The 17,299-nt window shown below is 41.2% G+C and overlaps 1 protein-coding gene across 1 annotated transcript in view; it reads left to right on the plus strand.

Annotated features, from left to right (window-relative positions):
* Positions 1-17,299, plus strand: part of cfap299 (cilia and flagella associated protein 299) — a 73,624-nt gene that overhangs the window by 9,705 nt on the left and 46,620 nt on the right. Inside the window, exon 3 of the mRNA XM_064296659.1 lies at positions 15,760-15,850. Coding sequence (XP_064152729.1) covers positions 15,760-15,850 — 91 coding nt within the window. The remainder of the gene's footprint in view (positions 1-15,759; positions 15,851-17,299) is intronic.

A 17,299-nucleotide genomic window follows, 5' to 3' on the forward strand; every position in this document is an offset into this window, starting at 1 on the left:
ATACAATTGTAAGACTTAAGCGGTTAGCTAAACACTGTTTTTCAAAGTTACTTTCCTGCTGGATACTCTTATTAGGCTACTCAATTCCTCCATTTGATGTGACTTCTCTGAATACGAATGGTATCTGCAATTGGTCTTCAGCTTGCGGTTTGTATCTGATTACGATAAAGTTTTTCTTCCACAGTATACACACACATGAAAAAACCCCAAATAATTGCTTAATCCTACTGCTGTCACTATCTTGATTTATGGAGTCATTATTGGCCTGGAAACTACAAACACTGGAGGAACAGAACCCAAGGGCTGATGTGTCTGTGTGCGTGCATGTGTTTTTGTTTACTTACGCACATATACTATCTGTGTATATATAGGCTATATATATATATATATATATATATACACACACACACGCACACACACATAAATATAGGAGAGGTTGTGGGGACACTTGGACCTGCTTTTGGGAAAACACATGTCAAATTTTACTGCTTTGTTCAATGCACTCCAAACTTCTATCCTGTTGTTGTACTGTATACATTCTTGAGCACGATTGAAAGAAGAAACCTGGTTTCATCCAGTATCAGAAGTACAAGTAATCACTGCAGAACAAAGAAAATACAAAACAATTTCTGGTTTTCTTTGTTGTTTATCAGAATAAATATGTCCAGTATGTTTACAGAGTGAGACTCCTGTAGGATCTGGGGATTTGGTAATTTTGGTACAAACGTGCTCTTTATTTAAAGCTTTGAAACCATGTCTGCACTGTATATAGTTTTGAAGATAATGGGGTTTATTTAAGACAGGAGGAGGATTCATAGAAAAAAAAAAGCCCTGGGCTTTAAGGGGTTAAGGAAGTGTATCACTGGGGCATGACTTGTATGTTTTTGCCAGATGTATCTGCAGCAAAGTAAGGATGCGGCACATGCTGACCGCATCGCGCCGTACGGAGAGGCAGCGGTGGGGGCAGTTAGCGGCCGCGGAGGGAGCCGCTGTGCAGAGGAGTCTCGCGAGGGGTGGGTGGGGGTTTTGGGGGAGGGAGTGGGGGGGGGGGGGCAGGAGGGGGAGGGAGGGGGGTCTTTGATGGCAGAGAGAAAGCCTTTGAAGATAGGCATCTTGCATCTTTCTTCTTTTAATTCCTGCTCGCATCCAGCCCGGCATGACTATGATCTTTGTGTCGGCTGCCCGCGCGGGAAGGACAGGAGCTTCCCAAGTAAAACAACCACAGCGTTAGGATGTGAGCAATTACGCGAAAGAAAAGCCGTGTAATGAAAAACCCCGACTGAAGAGATATCCGAGAGGAATCGAGGAGCGCCGGTTCATTTCATTGGAAGAAAAACGCTTTCATCTTTCTTCGAGGTTCCAAATTTTTTGTTTTGTGTAGTGCACAGCAGAGAGTTTGGATATGTTTGATTAGAACGGATTTGTGACTGTAAGGATCTATTATTCCTTTTTAATTGGATAAGTTTATGGAGCACCCTTGTCTAACTAGCTTTCCTCAAACATCAATTTTCAGAAAGCTGACAGGAAAACACATTGATTACTCTATAGGCTGTTTATTTTGGTAGCATGTTGAACCCCAGTTGGTCCTTTTGATGAATTTTCAAGGAATTAATTGAGACCATTTCAGGGTGGAGGTTAAGTAAACAAATTCAGTAATTAAATTATTGACCTGAGTGCAGTGGTCATATAGGAAAAGGAGTTCCTAAGCTTAGAAGGTGGAAATGTTTTAGCATCCATTGACTGTGGCTCAGCTTAGCCTATATGTAAATGTTTGGCCTAAAGCCTGATGGCAATGGGAATAGATGTGACCTTCACAAAACAGCAAATATCTGTACCTGAATACATTATTATTCATACACTCTGATATTTATTTTTGAGAAGTTTTGCAAGCAAATTAATGGCGAGACATTTACATTTCTACGACTACTGTCAGGATGAAACAGTAATGCTTTCTATCATACTTATTCTGTGCTAATTATCTTTCATGCACTTCGTATTACGAGTCTGGATTATTAATTTGAGTTAAGTTGAAATGGCGCATTCGGCCATTACCAAATTGGCCGTTTTACGATGGAGGCCCATAACCGTAATGGAAGTTATGTTCCCAGCGCCGAAAACTCAAACAGCCGGCAGATGGGACGTCTCCTTCCCGCGGTAATGAAAGCATCTGTTTGCTTGTTGTTCCTCCCCCTGCCGCTTTTCTCTTCGTCTTGCCCCGGCGGGTCCGTCTGGGGGGCTTCCACCCCCGGTGATGTACGGCCGCCCGGCGACGCCGCGGCGGACTCGCGCGAAGCGTTTTGTTATGAGCTGTTGCCGTGGTTACGGCCTTCCGCGCGTTGGGATGCGTTCAGCTCTGTCCTCCCACATCCTTCACCTCGGGCTCAGAGGACCGCGACGTTTGGTCGCCCCTGATCAAGCCTCCAATAGCAGCGGTGGAAGTGTTTTTCACATTATGCAGCCGACGCCATAAAGATGCTGGACGGCACTGTCATCGTCTGTTTTGTAGCCGGGATGCTGTAAATGGCGGATGTAGGCTATATGATGGCTTCTGCAGCGACCCATAGCTGTAATGGTGAGCGGAGGTCCGTGATTCAGTGGCTCCTGGCCAAGGACACAACTCTACAGCCCATCCCACTGAGTGAAATAGAATGAAAGCAGAAAACCTGATTCGCACAGGAAAGGTCAAAGATATACTTCCTGTTAACCAGTAAAAGTCAGAGCAGTCTGTCGTCAGCAGCTGGAGGTTTACGCCCCATTTTGACTGGTACATTCACGCACGAAGACCTAGGTTATTCACCGCTATGCTACAAGAGAGAACTCTGAAGGAAAGAAACAGTGCTTTCCGAAGAAATGGTTGTCAGTGGTGGTTTAAGTAAAGCTCGGCATGGCCCTCTGTGGTCTGTCTGCTTTCGCATTGAGTTGCAATTGTAAACTATTATAATATAACGATGAGACTGAAACCGCAACGGCGACATGTGCAAGCCAGAACGTCGGCATAGCCGGTTTTTACGGCTACTGAGCATTGAATGAAAGCAATTACGGATACTTTTTCTTGCGCCGCAAAAAAGGCCGCGGACCTCTTTCTAGAATGTTTTTCCCAAATTGATGCTGTTTTATTCTAATTAAGAGGGAATGAGAATCAGAGGTTTGCTATTTGTATATTATAATGATAGACAAAACATTTTTAACCCACCGGTGCGTTTTAAGCATTTTTTCTCCCCACGTTTTTTTTTTCTGCCCAATTTAGAATGTCTGATCTCAACTGCGTGCCATCGAATCCTCACGATAAGGGTGGCGAATTTATGGAAGAAAAGTTCCCACAATGCAGTCTGCCTGCCGAGACACCACAGCTACTGCACCAGACAACATCGGGGCAGAGCAGACAGAAACAGACTAAACAAACATTTCATTTGATGTTCACATGAATTCTTTGGTATTTTCTTGAATTTAGGAACTCCTCCGTCTTTGAAAATATCGTCCTGTACATACATTTATATCTTTCAAGTTACATGTAAAGGGCGGTGCATTCTTAAGCGGCTGGTACTTTTTTATGGTACTATTTATCTTATTTATCTTAGAATGTGCAAGACATTTCAGCAGGTTGTTCTTAGTTGGACTTTCCAGACAGAACCCAACCCAGTTCATGCTTGCAGGACAGCATCAGATTTTCTGTCCCTCAGGACACAAGACAAAAATATGGCCACCTCTCATCAGATATGCGTACGATACATCAAATGGCTCATTGGTGCATTTTATAATTTTTTTTCCCCACTTGATTTCAATACTCTTACTGTGGGGATTTAAGATAAACATAGTTTTATTAGAACATGCATCCTACTGTTGTCGGGTATGCATTGAGTTGTCAGGACTGCACATGCACAATCAATGTATTTGGCTCACATTTAATTAGAGGGGACTGAAGATTGTAAAGATCCAAAGTTTGGCTATATTTTCCATTTGTTTACCCACATACTTCAGGTGAACTATGTGTTGATTCCTAAGGAATAACTAAATCATGGAAAGAGACCGTATGCCATGTGATTAAAAGTTTAAAAATGCATTTTTGATTTAGTTAAAGATGAATTTTCCTCTGAAAGGAAATTAAATCAAATAAAATGTTCCTTGCACACAATATTTATCGCCCGTTCTCATCAGAGATCTCATCTTAGTGGTAATACTTTGCCTAATTTGTTAAGTATTAGGAAAATTGATGAAGCCAAGAATTAGTGCGGAATGTCAAAGACTTTCTTATAAAAATCTTTTTAATGCCATTCAATTAATAACCAAAACATTATTCATGGTAACAGATTTTGCCGTTGCTTGGAAACAAGACGTCTGCTGCTGTTTATTAGGCCTAGTGATTGGTGTAGGTCCATTTCTGTTGGCATTAGCAAAGAAATAGCAAGAAGTAGCCCAAGAGCTTAGGGCAATGTTCTATATTGAATTTCTTTAATATTGGATTCTATATAGTAGACAAAGCTGTACAAACAGATAGTAAAATTGAGCTGGATGGAAGTTTGATGACAAACCATTATAAATTGTGCTGGTCATTGCATAGTTACTGTAGCTGCACGCAAGTGGGGATATTTTCAGTTCAGTGAGTTGAAAAATCAGAGGCTAAGGTATTCTAGTATAGAAGGCTCTGATGTAGCCTAGCTGTACGTAGCTGTATGTAGCTTTTAATTTATTGCCTTTTATAACTTGTTGGATAGCACCGGCTGACTGACTTAGTTGCAATCTGAAGTGTTCACAAAAAATACGAGAAGCATTTAATTTGAGATTTTTTAAAATTATTTTTATGAACATTGCATTTAGACATGCACCGAGAAGTCAAATGAAATGGCTTAAATGTCTGGTTGAATGCAAGATGTACTATGGTAGGTAACGTGTCAACCCCTTTGAAAAAGAGATGTCAACGGGGCCTTCCTTGTTAAAAGCTAAATAAAACATTAAATAAATGTATGCTAGGTATATAAAGTTGGACATTTAAGGTTTGCTACTGTACACAGTTGAGGTTATCAGGATAAGCTTATCAAGGTAATTTATAAGCCTAATCATCTCTTATTTAGATTTAGAGCTTGGTTTAACAGATGTACTTCACAGGTGAGCGAACAGAATGATGTCCACCATTTATGCGGACTGACTTATTTATTTTATAACCAACTTTTGCTTGATTGTTTTTACTCACTGTGCCTATTGCACTTGGCATCAATTACAACCTGAGCCAGAGCTGACCCTTGAGTTTTATCGCAGAGGATTGTGGGAAGGACAATCCACGCAGGTGCCAAATCCGGTTCTCCTCAGATGAGGATCCAAGCGAGGGCCGTGTTTGAATTGACAGTTTGTTTGAGGTCAGGCCACATCATAAAAAAACAAAGTGAGATTTCTACTCAAGGTGTCAGGACCTTAGGAGAAGGACCGGTCTGCGTATTCTCCTGGTGCTCAGTCCAAAGCAAGCATTTAGCCCGGCCAATCCTGTTTTTTCCTGTTCCTCAGATGGATGAAAAGGGCCGCAAATGTCCCAGCTGCCAGCCTAAACCAGGAAGCACTGGACTCCTCAACACAGATCTGTGACCAGCTTTCTATTAAGGAATTAGATCTACCGAGAATAGTTGTTCCACATACTGTATACTGGAGAAACCATTAGTCCCATTAATAGTCTTTGGGGTATACATTTGCGGGGCAGAACCTGAATGGGCATTAATCGTTTGAAAAGCCAACTGAAAGGTGTTATCTTGCATCGCTCATTAATGGTATATGTAGTATGTCTAAAGTATTTTTTTACATGCATGCGCACATCAGTTTGAACTAGCTGAACTAGCAATTACGAACAGGAAATGGCTGACCGATAATGTTGGTGCTTTTCAAAACAACCGCTAAAGGGTTGTCTAGATCAATTAATGGATGATGCAGAAACAGTTACTACATTGAAAACAATTAGGCTACATTGTTTTTAAAATGTTTTTAAAAAAGCCAACCAGGGAGGAAAAAGTCTGAGGTAAGTGGCTTGGATCTTTCTGTACAAACGTTCATAATTCTGATACACTGTTATAGTGTTGTAGACGCACTGTAGGATAATGGCTCTGAAGCAACAAATGTTTCCCCCCACGGGAATGGCTTGGGTCTGCATGTCTCATTCCATTCTCCGGACAAAGCCAGAATTAGCCAGTTTCAGGTTTCGTCGGGCATAGCTGGGGTTTTGGCTAAGCCCCTGACTGGTTAATCCACCTTACTGCCCGTGTTTGCGCTAGTATTGACTGGACCCTCCTCAAGGCCAAACGAGCCTCCAGAATAAATAGGCTTAAATGCGACGGTTCCTCGGAACACCCAAGTTGCGCTGGGCGGCGAAACGGTTTGTCGGGAAAAGCTCTCCGCTCATCCTCTCCTTCAGTGAAATCCATCGATCCGGCACGTGACGCTGCCGGGAATTCCCAAGGATGCCCGTTCATTTTCCCGGAACCTACCGGATGATAAGCAGTACAGCCTCTTCCCCTGTCAGTAACGCAGCCCCATAAAAAAAAACATTCTAACTTTTTAAGTAAACACCAACCTCCCATGAGCACTGATTCAAAACCAGTCTGGAATCACCCTGCATGGCAGACATCTTATCCATTAGCCGCAATAATCACACCATGACGGTGAAATCCTTGTTAATCCTCCCAAATGAAGCTCGATAAGAGATTTGTCAGGGGAAGGAAATTGGAAGGCCTCCTTTTTCTGTGTTATTTGCGGAGTATTATTCTCCTCTGAGCGTGACTCTGTGTTTCTTTTGCTACTGGACGGGGTAGCCCTGTTCACTTGCCTCCTCGACACCTGTGTTTACATTGGGGCCTCAGCCTCCGTGACCCAGCAGCAATCTCTCACTTGCTGGGATGGAGCGATCCTCCAGCCTCCAAATATGTGCTGGCCGTGCGTTTTCACCAGCATGCGATTCCTCCAGGACTTCCATTATGAGTGGGGGGGTGGGGGAGGAGGGAGGGGGGGCAGCAGCGAGTATAAATTACATTCCTCCTTTGAGTTCTGGTACATCCGAACACAAAAAAAGTGCAGATTCTGCTCTCTATTGGTGTGTTTAATGGTACAGTGAGCAGCAGAGGTGTTTTTTTTTTTCAAGAAAGGTTCAACCAGCAAGTGCTATGCAGTGTAACGCTCGAATCGAATAAGTGAGCTGTTGTTCTGCATGTAGGTGAACTTGTCTCCAGCTGGTACAGCTTAAGTGTGTAGACGTCAGGTGTTTATAGATGCAACATTGAGCCTTTTATGCTTGCCTACCCATTGTGAAGTTTCATTCTTGTATACTGTGTCTTCCAGTTTGGTTTCCTGCTTTTTGTGTTGTGGAGATTATAGGAAGTTTACTATTGACGGGCAGTACAGTTTATTATATAATAGCCTATTTAAGCTATACAGTTGATTAGAACAGTGAAACTGGGGGGTTGGGTTATAGTCTTGAAAAGGTTTATCCTCACACTGTGAGAGCTTTCAGTTACTGCTTGAGGAGGTGTTGTAGCAGTCAGGGTTTTGGAAAGAAGACGCTTTTATTAAACAAATTGAGAGTGTAGCCTTACCACTGGGGTTATTATTATGGGTTCCAAGTCCCAGAGGAAGCTGGTAATGACTTAAATTTATCCCTGTTACCCAAATACTGTCATTTTAGTGGAAGTGACATCACATGCTACTTTTCTTCAAAATGAGACTTGTCACTTGAGCCTGACTATGAAATACTGCCTGGGCCAATGCAAGTAACTAAATGCAGATGTAGCGTAAATATGTTAAAAATATGAGTTGGACTGTTAGCCAAATGCTATCCAAATGTTTGGCATTTTTTTCAGTGCTTCCAGATATGCATGTCTGAAGTAGGTGTACAAACTGTTGTATTTAGTTAGTATTTAGGTTGTATTAAGTCACATGATTTAACCACTCTGTCTGATTTCATATACAGCTACACTTTTCATTCAAGTGAATACTGATGAATTTGTTGCCTAGTTGACCAGAGAGCTTAAGCAAGAGCTTTGTCTCTAGTGCCTTTAAATCCAGTGCACACCTTACCTGTCTCCCTGTCCTTTATAATGTTTCTCATCATATACGCTTACCGAAGGCTCAGCTTGGGCTGTACAGTTGTACAGTCAAAACTTTAAAAACTTGAAATGCAGTATCATTCACGACCAAATTGTACCAATCAATTCACGGACCATTTCTAATCGTTTCACTGGTTTTATTTTTTCTCTTTACTTTTCTTTGTACGATTTCTGCTATAGGCGTTCTTGAAAAAACAGTTATGCAGCCCACCTAAGACATTTCACTGCAGGAAAAACCCTGATTATGCACAAAGAAACTTTCCAGTTAGAGTTGCATACATGGGTTGTTCTTTATGTCTTTATTCAAAGCATTTTGAATAAAATGTAATTTTCTTTTAGTTATGTAATCTGTACCTGTGTCACCAGGAGTAGCTAGTCCGACTAGTATCTCTAGTACTAGAATGCAAGAATGGAAAAGGACTTACCCTATTGGCAGGATTTCAGTGAAATCTGTGTAGTGTAGGACTGTATTTATGTTCCATGTTGATTAATTGAGAAATGGATATTCTCTTTTGTGAATTGGCTGTCAAAAGATGTCGAGACAGTGTTTTTGTTGTTTTAACTGGCAGGTTTTCACAGGAGGTTGATTTTAATCTATGAATCATTTCATTGTAAACAGTGTGTGAAAACTGTATAATTCAAGAAGATATAAATTATTTTCTGTGGCTTTACAAGTATTTTTTTATAATTCCTCCATTGTGTGCCTGAATACTTTGCATAGACAAACACACCGCACACACGCACACGCACAAATGCACAGACGTGTTACAATTAGATTTTTTTCCCCCAGGCAAGTGCAGTTATTGTTCCCTGTAAATGAATAGCATTGCAGGCTCCACAAACCTAAGACTGTTTGCACCTTATTTTTCACGGGAAATCAAGAAAGTGTCAGACTTTGCGGCCTGCTGCACGAAGACATGATTGTGTTTGTATGTGTATATCGCATTTCTATCCTCAGAAGGAAAAAGAACAAATAGAGAAACAAAATTAACATTTATCGAAGACAAACCTAGAAAAGCAGAAGGTGTTGGTTTAGTCTAAAGCAGCCTTTCCATTCCCTTTCTCATTTACATCCCCAGTATTTTTCATAGATTACCTAAAGGTTACTCTCAGAGCACCATGATTTTGTCCTGGATCTGTTCTGCAGGGACAAAGACAGCTGTGTCCTACTGGTCATAGTTTGCTAATGATATGTAATGAAATAGCTTAGACATGAACCTGAATGGCTATGCTTGGCCATGTCTGTGCCTGTAGCACTTTTAACAAATTCAAGTGCATTAAACATACAGTAGTTCAGAACTCAGATATGCTCTTATCATGTCAGAGCTTGGCCAAAACCTTGACTCCAAATAAGGCAACTTTTTCAGGTAATTATAAAACAAGCTTTATTTTGACATTGCATTACACATTGTTTTAACTACATGGTGTTTTGAATAAACTTCATTCATCTCAGAGCCATGAACCGTTGAAAGAACGCAACTGATGGTGCAGGCTTTCTATTTTTGCGTCAAACTCAACAAGGCTTTTTATAATGGCACGAAGATGTCCAATGCTACAACGAAAATCTGCTTCCACAGCTGTTCTGCAGACATAATTTACTGAAGGCCAACATGAGACCCCAGAGAATATGGTCGAATTTCCATGATAAGTCTATCGAAGGCTTTTGATCTCGAATCAGCTGCAGATCATTTTGCTAGCTTGTCAAACACTTGGATTAATAGGGACTGAGCTGTGGCAAGAACTCTGGCACTCTGTGCCACTTCATCTACTTGTGTGTCTCAACAGGCTTGTCTTTGTTTTGTCTTCGAATGAGTCCACTTCAGTGGTGTTTTCAAAGGAGGCTTTGCTTGGTCGCTGCTTGGCTTTAGCCACACAGGCGTTGCATTGCATTGTGCTGCCAGATTCCACGGTTGTGAAATAATTCCATGCTTGGCTCCTACGGCCACTTTGTACTGCCGTCTCTTTAAAATATGAATGGGGAAAGTAAACAAGCATCACATGATTTCTAATTATGGGGAATGTGCTTAAATATAAAAAAAATATGGATGATATTGATAATGGTGATGATGATGATGGTTGTGTCTGACTTGTGTTAATTGCTACTGAGAACAGAAAGCAGGGTTCCCCCCAACCCTTTTGCAGTCCCCTCTTTTCTCTTTTCATTTGGAATGCTCTTTCATCTTTCATATATGTAAGCTCATGTCGCGGTGGAGTCCTGCAGACAAGCACATGTTCTCCTGAGATGGGGACACTGTCTGAAACCTTCCTGCTCGAAAACGCAGCTAATCACGTGGCGGCCTACCGAGCGGCCGGCCATCCTACCCATAATGCACGGCACCACGCTGAAGCGCTGCTTCATCACCGCGCAGGGGTAGCCAGAGAAGTGCGATACCCTGTACCTGTGGAGGATAGGGGAATTTTAATGAATGAACAAAAATTGTACTGTGTCTACAATATGTGCAGCATGTTGGCATCGTTTTTTGGAAGTAAGATAAGATTCCTTGGAAACATTTTAAAGTTTTGTGGCATCTGGCAACTTTTCGGTTTGCCTTATGCAATGTCATTAAGTCACATCTGTTTGACACTTGAGTCTGTGTGAAAGCATGATGCACATGTAGGATTGTATCTTGTAGTCATAAATAAGATACCAACTAAACCCACAGTATTGGTACAATGTGTCTTGGAACGGTTTCTAAACCATAAAGTAGAGGAAATAAAGTTTAACCACCAAGCCTCCTCCGTACTTATCCGTTTGCATATGTTGCTGTTGGATCTACCAGAAAATGTCTTTACCCCAAACCCTTTGAACCATCACTGAATAGAGTGAGGCTGCAATAATTGGTCCCTTATTAAGACAGGTTAGCATGACTGCTAACAGTGATTTGTACAAGCCTGTTGATTAATGGCATAAACAGTTATGGCGTAAAAAGTTCAGAGTCAGCACTGCAGACTGCAAAAACATAACAAAATGTACGCATGTTTATGCCATTTGCTTTGTGGCGTTTCGTGTTTTTTTTTCCCTCATTCTGCCAGGTTTTTTTTTTTTTGTTCCATTTCATTCTAAAATATTCAGTTATATAGTTAAAAATGGAAAATAACAGTACACTTACTGTTCGAAGGGAAAAGGGCCTGCAGGCTTTAGTTCCATACGTCAGTTTAAGTCTTTTAATAAAATAAAACACTTAATTCCTTTTTTCTGATGGAGTGTTTCTAAGAATGTCACATTTTCAGAATAACCTTCAGAACATTTAATTATCCTCATGCTTTACTGCACCGTTTCTGGGAACGGAAATGGAGCATTCTGCATTTTGACATTAGAAGGCTTTGATTACGTGAAATCGTTTTGAGAATCTATTAATAAATATTTAGCTACTAATTTTGGCTTTTGGCTTTTGGCTCTCAGCTTATGAAGAGTGACACAACAAAGAGCACGCGCGGGGCAATGCGAAAAGCAGACCGCTCTCGCGCAGACGGGCCGTTCATTCAGTTCAGCACAGCCCTGGGCCAGGCAGCATTACGTAAAGATGTTCCTTCGCCTGGAAGACCCCGCAAAACATCTGCTTCTCAAGAGTACGAGGCAAGAGTACCAAAAAAAACAAAAAAACGGACGGTTCCTGATATCTACAAAGAAGACATTCTTTTGCGCTCTGAGTAATGAACATTTCAGCGAGGATATGATTGCAAATTTCTACTTATGCGTCATTCCAGGTCTTACTCGCATTCGGACCTCGAGGCTGGTTCAGGTACTGGTGCTATCGCTAGGGAGGCGGACCACCTGCTAACTCCAGGACTTCTGTGTGCATTCGCAATGAGAACACACGCATGAAAATGATACTTCTGGTACATTCCAATGGTACTGGTGTAATCTCGCTGTGATTCAACACGGCCGCACGCCATCACCGCTGGCTCATCCACCGCACGTCTCGTAAACATATTTTTAGTGTACGGTGTCAAAACGAAGGTCCCCTGAAGAATAGTCTTCTGCGTGTTTCAAGCCTCTGCGGGACACATCCTTTAAAAAGATGTCGAGGGTGACAATTATTTAACGGCGCTAATGCTTTCGTAATGCTCGACACTTGCTTGTTGACTTTGGACTTTATTCGAAAGAACGAAGTTCGATCATTTGTCTGAACTTTGGCCCATATGCATTTTTTGTTGCTCTTCATCATTGCGCTTTGACGTAGCGTTTTTGTTCTCAGGAGGGTAAGACTTTTTTCATAATCTCATTTTCACTTAGCATTTCACCACTTAGCATTTTATCTTAGCAGTTACGTCTGCCATCCCATAGACAGGTATCTGTTCAAATGAAATAACTAATTTTTCGACAAATAGTTCACAGTCCCAGTATTTTCCGAGCCCACAGTATTTTTTACAGCAATGAGTTGAAGTCTTATTCTAAACTACTTTCAGCCCACATTATACAGATGACAACAGATGTCCAACTGAGTATCGTAATTTTACTTAGCAAAGTTGTGATACTCCTGCCTATAGACTGAATATTAGAAAAACATGACTCATTATTTTTTTTTCATGCTTATTTTATTGACTTCTGTTTATCATTTCAGGCCATACCCTTTATAAAGTCTTGCCGTTTGGAATGCATATGCATGTTTATTAAATCGACATGTTATCAATTTCTGTATTATCTCCCAGGCTCATTCCATCCTTCCATCCATTATCCATACCCACTTATCCCTGGTCAGGGTCGTGGGAGGTGCTGGAGCCTATCCCAGCATGCACTGGGCAAGAGTCAGGAATATACCCTGGACAGTTCGCCAATCCACCCAGGCTCCATAAAGTCATTGTCATTTTTGATTTGTACAGTATAGTAGATTTATGCAAATACCATGTTCTGAATATATGCTCGAATCTCCAAACCCCTCCAAATAAATCACAGCCAAATATCTGACAGAAATCATTGACTCGACTGCGTGGAAGTGCTCCAGGTACTCAGTTCTTTTTCCATTCCTTTCATAACTCTGACTGAATGAATCAAAGCCAACGAGAACATTGCGGTGTGTGCCATACAGTCCACGCAGTGACTGAAGCACAAAGCCCAGGGACCATGAAAGACCCTCTTGCTGTCCATCACTATGCCTGTTACCACAGAGTGAGCCTTACATTCACACTAGGAACAGTGCATCTCCAGGCAATCGGAGGTGCGTGATCTCTGGCCCCAAACACATTTGCATCGTGGAAGACATTAATGGGAGCCTGTAATGGTCTTGTGACCTTGCGGAAAGATGAGGCCTTTGTGGTCAGATACGATCCGCAAAACCTCCTGTTTGACTGCAGAGATCGTTCCTGCAGCTATGACATACCTAGGAACCACACAGGCGAAGGATTCTTAAAGTTAAACCTTAAAAAGTCAACCAGAGGAATTCAGTTCTATCTCACAGACTGAGGCTGAGAAAACACCAGTGGACGGACACATTTAAGAGCAAACAGCTGTCTCTTTTTGTATGAGCAATTGCATGTACCTGTGTAGGTATGTTTTGGATCTAATGTCAAAAAAATAAAATAAAACATGATCTTATCATGTAAAGCAGTGATTCATGAACTAACCTTTTCTCTCTGAAGTTAACCAATAGATTTACTGGCAAGATACACAGATGTCTGCTAGCCCTGGTATTAGACATGGTGGGAGGAAGCTGTGATGTTTTAATAATTTGCTTTTGCTTGTTTTAACAAAGAAGGCCCATGAGGAGATTCGGCTACTGTTTTGATACATAATTCAACCGAGGCTGAGTGTTGATGGAAAAGTTAAATGGATACAGATTAATGTACTGCTGTCATGGGAATAGTGAATATGGCTTTCTCAGGGGCTTGGTTAATTACAATACAAGATGAACATTATCAGTCCCCCTACATTGCCATAAGCAGCATGCACACAGTGAAACTAAGTAAACTATGTAAACTAAGACATCATAAACCTATATCCTGCCTAGTCACAGAAGTCAAATAGCATTGCATTTTTATAAGACAAATGGATAGTCCTTTTTTAGGGCCTAGTGGTTTGTCCACCTTTGATTATTTTGGAAATGATGTCACCTCTTTGGTCATCTCATTACTGGCAGATTTCATGAGGATACTATCCCTGACAGAAGATGACTGCTGTGCGATGAGACTCGTTCTCAATGCTTCTCCTTCACAAGGCACTCCATTTTGACTCATTGTGCCTCCAATTTCACAACTGAGCAGCACAGAAAGTCTCATTTTCATCCTTCTTGATTGACTGGAAAAAACATAAGCATTGCTGGATAGGCTCAAATGCAGCAAGCAGAATGTATTTTAAGTTAATTATTTCAATTTTTCTGAGCTGGCTGATTTATAAAATGTTTCGTTTAATGGGTAAATTGCATTTATAACATACTGACTTTACGACAGTATGTTTTTATGTGGTTATGCAATGTTGATGTACCTCGCTCTTGTAATACAAAGGAGTAGGTTTCAATGTGGAACTATGTAATTATTCAAGTCGTAGACTTTAAGTGGGACCATTTGAAAGGGTTATTGAATTCATAGCTTAGAAAATGAACATTTCTACCCTTTTTATATAAAGATAAACCATTTTTGACCAACAAAGCCAATACTTGAAGGCAAAGTGTGTAAACCACTTGAAAAGGTTTCTCAGTTACTTGTTTACTGGCTAGAGGATGATTCTTCAAACTTTCGTGTGAACCTGACAAAGGTTCAGTGCAGTGAATCTTGGAAGGACGACAAGGCTCTGTTACGGGTAGTTCTCTGTTAACTGTTTAAAACATCAGCACAAATGTTTTGTCAGGTGTGGGGACTACAGTGTATGCCAAAACTTTGTTTCCATGGAAACTGGCCAACTAAAGTGTAAAAAGCTGTCATAATATGAAACGAAATCATTTAATCCTTGAAAGAATTCATTTTATAGAAGCAGCGGTTTCCCAAATGACCAGTGTGCTCAGTTAACAAAAGGAGTTGCAAACACTTTTAAGGCAGAAAAATAATAATAATAATAGTAATAAAAATCCCAACAAAAAACAAAAGGGTTCCAGCACATGCGATGCTTCAACCCCTGATAATAAGATTAAGAACAAACAGAAGAAGAAACAGGGTTTATTGCTTCCTCAAAAGAGAATCCCTAGATTTATTGATTTTCAGTGTCTGTAGAGTTCATGGTCAATAGCCTACGAACTAGCCTAATTTGATCGAAAATGTAATTAAAACAGTGTGCTTACTCATTTGTCCTTTATATCCGCTCAAAATAGAATGAATGCTGTGTAAGTTGAGAAACTGACCTCTGCCTTAAAAATGTTTTGAATGGATCAAGCCTAGCGTTTAAAAAGTGAGTAGCCTACCGCTTCTTTTGTGTTTCCTTTTCTTGATCACGTTTCATTCGAACGAGCCAAAGATTCATTTGCGAGCAGCACCAAACGCTGACTTTGCACCGATGCTTAATTTTGCCCGTTTAATTCCGATGGCCATGGAAAAAGAACGTAGCATTTTTCATGCGACCTTTCAATAGCCTACCGACTAACAGGAGGAATTCATTCAGTTCCTCGGAACGCCGGTGGCAATTACCAAGCTCTGGGAAAACCTGGAAAACAGTGTGCTCCTGTCTGAGACTGAGGGCTTCAATAAAGACCCTTGAAAGATTTAAACACTGTTTAGAAAGAAACGTTTCAAACCGTTTGAATGTTGTCTTTTCCAGGACACTGGCGAGCGCAGGAAAGGAACTCAAAGATAACTTCCTGAAAGCCCTGGCCGAACGAGAGGAGCCCCACCGCAGTGGGAAAATGGCCGTGAGTACATTATTGCAGCACTCCACCGGCTACGTAACGGGATTCCCCAAAAATATTCCCACAATTCCACTAGGACCCCAAATAAGTTCCACACTGTGTCAAGTTCTGGAGGAAAGACAGCCCACCAGTCATGTGCCACCCCCCCCCCATCCCCCTCACCCCTCCTCTACCTATCAAGCTTGCTCCGGCACCATTCATGTCAGCCTCCACCGTCCAATCTTCCTAATTACCTCCAATCATAACCTCCCAACCTTAAAAAAACTAAAGTAAAAATATGCAAAGCATAACATAACCCCTGCTTTTCATATGGCAACCAAAAAAAATTTGCAGGCATGTGCGTACAGCCAAATAATGCAAAAATGCATTCAGTACAGAACTGGCCAATGCCGCGGGCTGTTTATCTCCTCATTAAGTACGGTATTAAGACACTACAAAGGGATCTACTTGTAAGCTTACCTGTTAATTTTGGCAGCATGTTTAAATAAACAGATGTTTTAAACAGATGACCTACCACTGGGTTTACATCACCATGCATTACAGTTTACTTAAGTCTCAGTCATGTTTAAACATTAATACTTGAGCTATGTTACCACTGAATGCATTTTTTTAAAATGTGGTGCAAAGAGATTTATGCTTGGGGTTGTTTACTTAACTTCTTTCATAGGAATTTCCCAGAAAGACAGTCAGAGATTAAAATTGAGAAGATGCTATACCATTACATGTTTCGTAACGTTTCAAAAGTCCTCATCGTTCATGGAAATTAAGTTTCTATACAGCCTCAGCTCAACTGGCTGAAATGACACAAACGCTTTAGTTTGTAAGTAACCTAGCAGGGCATGTAAGAAGTATCTAGGTGCTGCTGTTTTTCATTTTGCCAAGATCTGCATTTGCATGTAACTTGGGCATTCACTATTAGAATGAGATTAGAATTTCTGTAGTGCCATTCAATATGGATGTGCAGTTCTGAGAATGATCTCAGTGAGAATTGAGGCCTTGACATGCTAAATCTCATAAACAACTTTAACAATAAGATAAATATATCAGGTGTGTAATGGCAGTTATGACTTGTGCTGCCAAAAATGCTTATCAAGCTTTTTAAATGGGGTGAAGGGAGACCTGGGAAACTGATGGTGGAGTGGCTGTCCAGGGGAGTCTTGTAGTCCGAATGAATCAGGAATTTTTAAAAAGACACGAGAGGGGATGTGACCACATACTTCATAACGACATCGCGACTTACGAGAACGTAGTCCGTGTGGCTTCTGGTCCGCACACTTCAGTGAAGGGCGCTTTAAAGAGATGAATCGGAACTTTCCAGAAGCGGCTAGGAGGAGAATGCGTATGGCATTGTTGTCAAGGCGCACCACGGTATGCTTTACGACGGAGACGAACAGAATCGCTTCCCGACTCGCATGCTATGGAAAGCAAAAGAAAAAGCATGACCTTCTCTTA

Source organism: Anguilla rostrata, chromosome 10 (assembly GCF_018555375.3).
Source record: "Anguilla rostrata isolate EN2019 chromosome 10, ASM1855537v3, whole genome shotgun sequence".
NCBI lineage: Eukaryota > Metazoa > Chordata > Actinopteri > Anguilliformes > Anguillidae > Anguilla > Anguilla rostrata.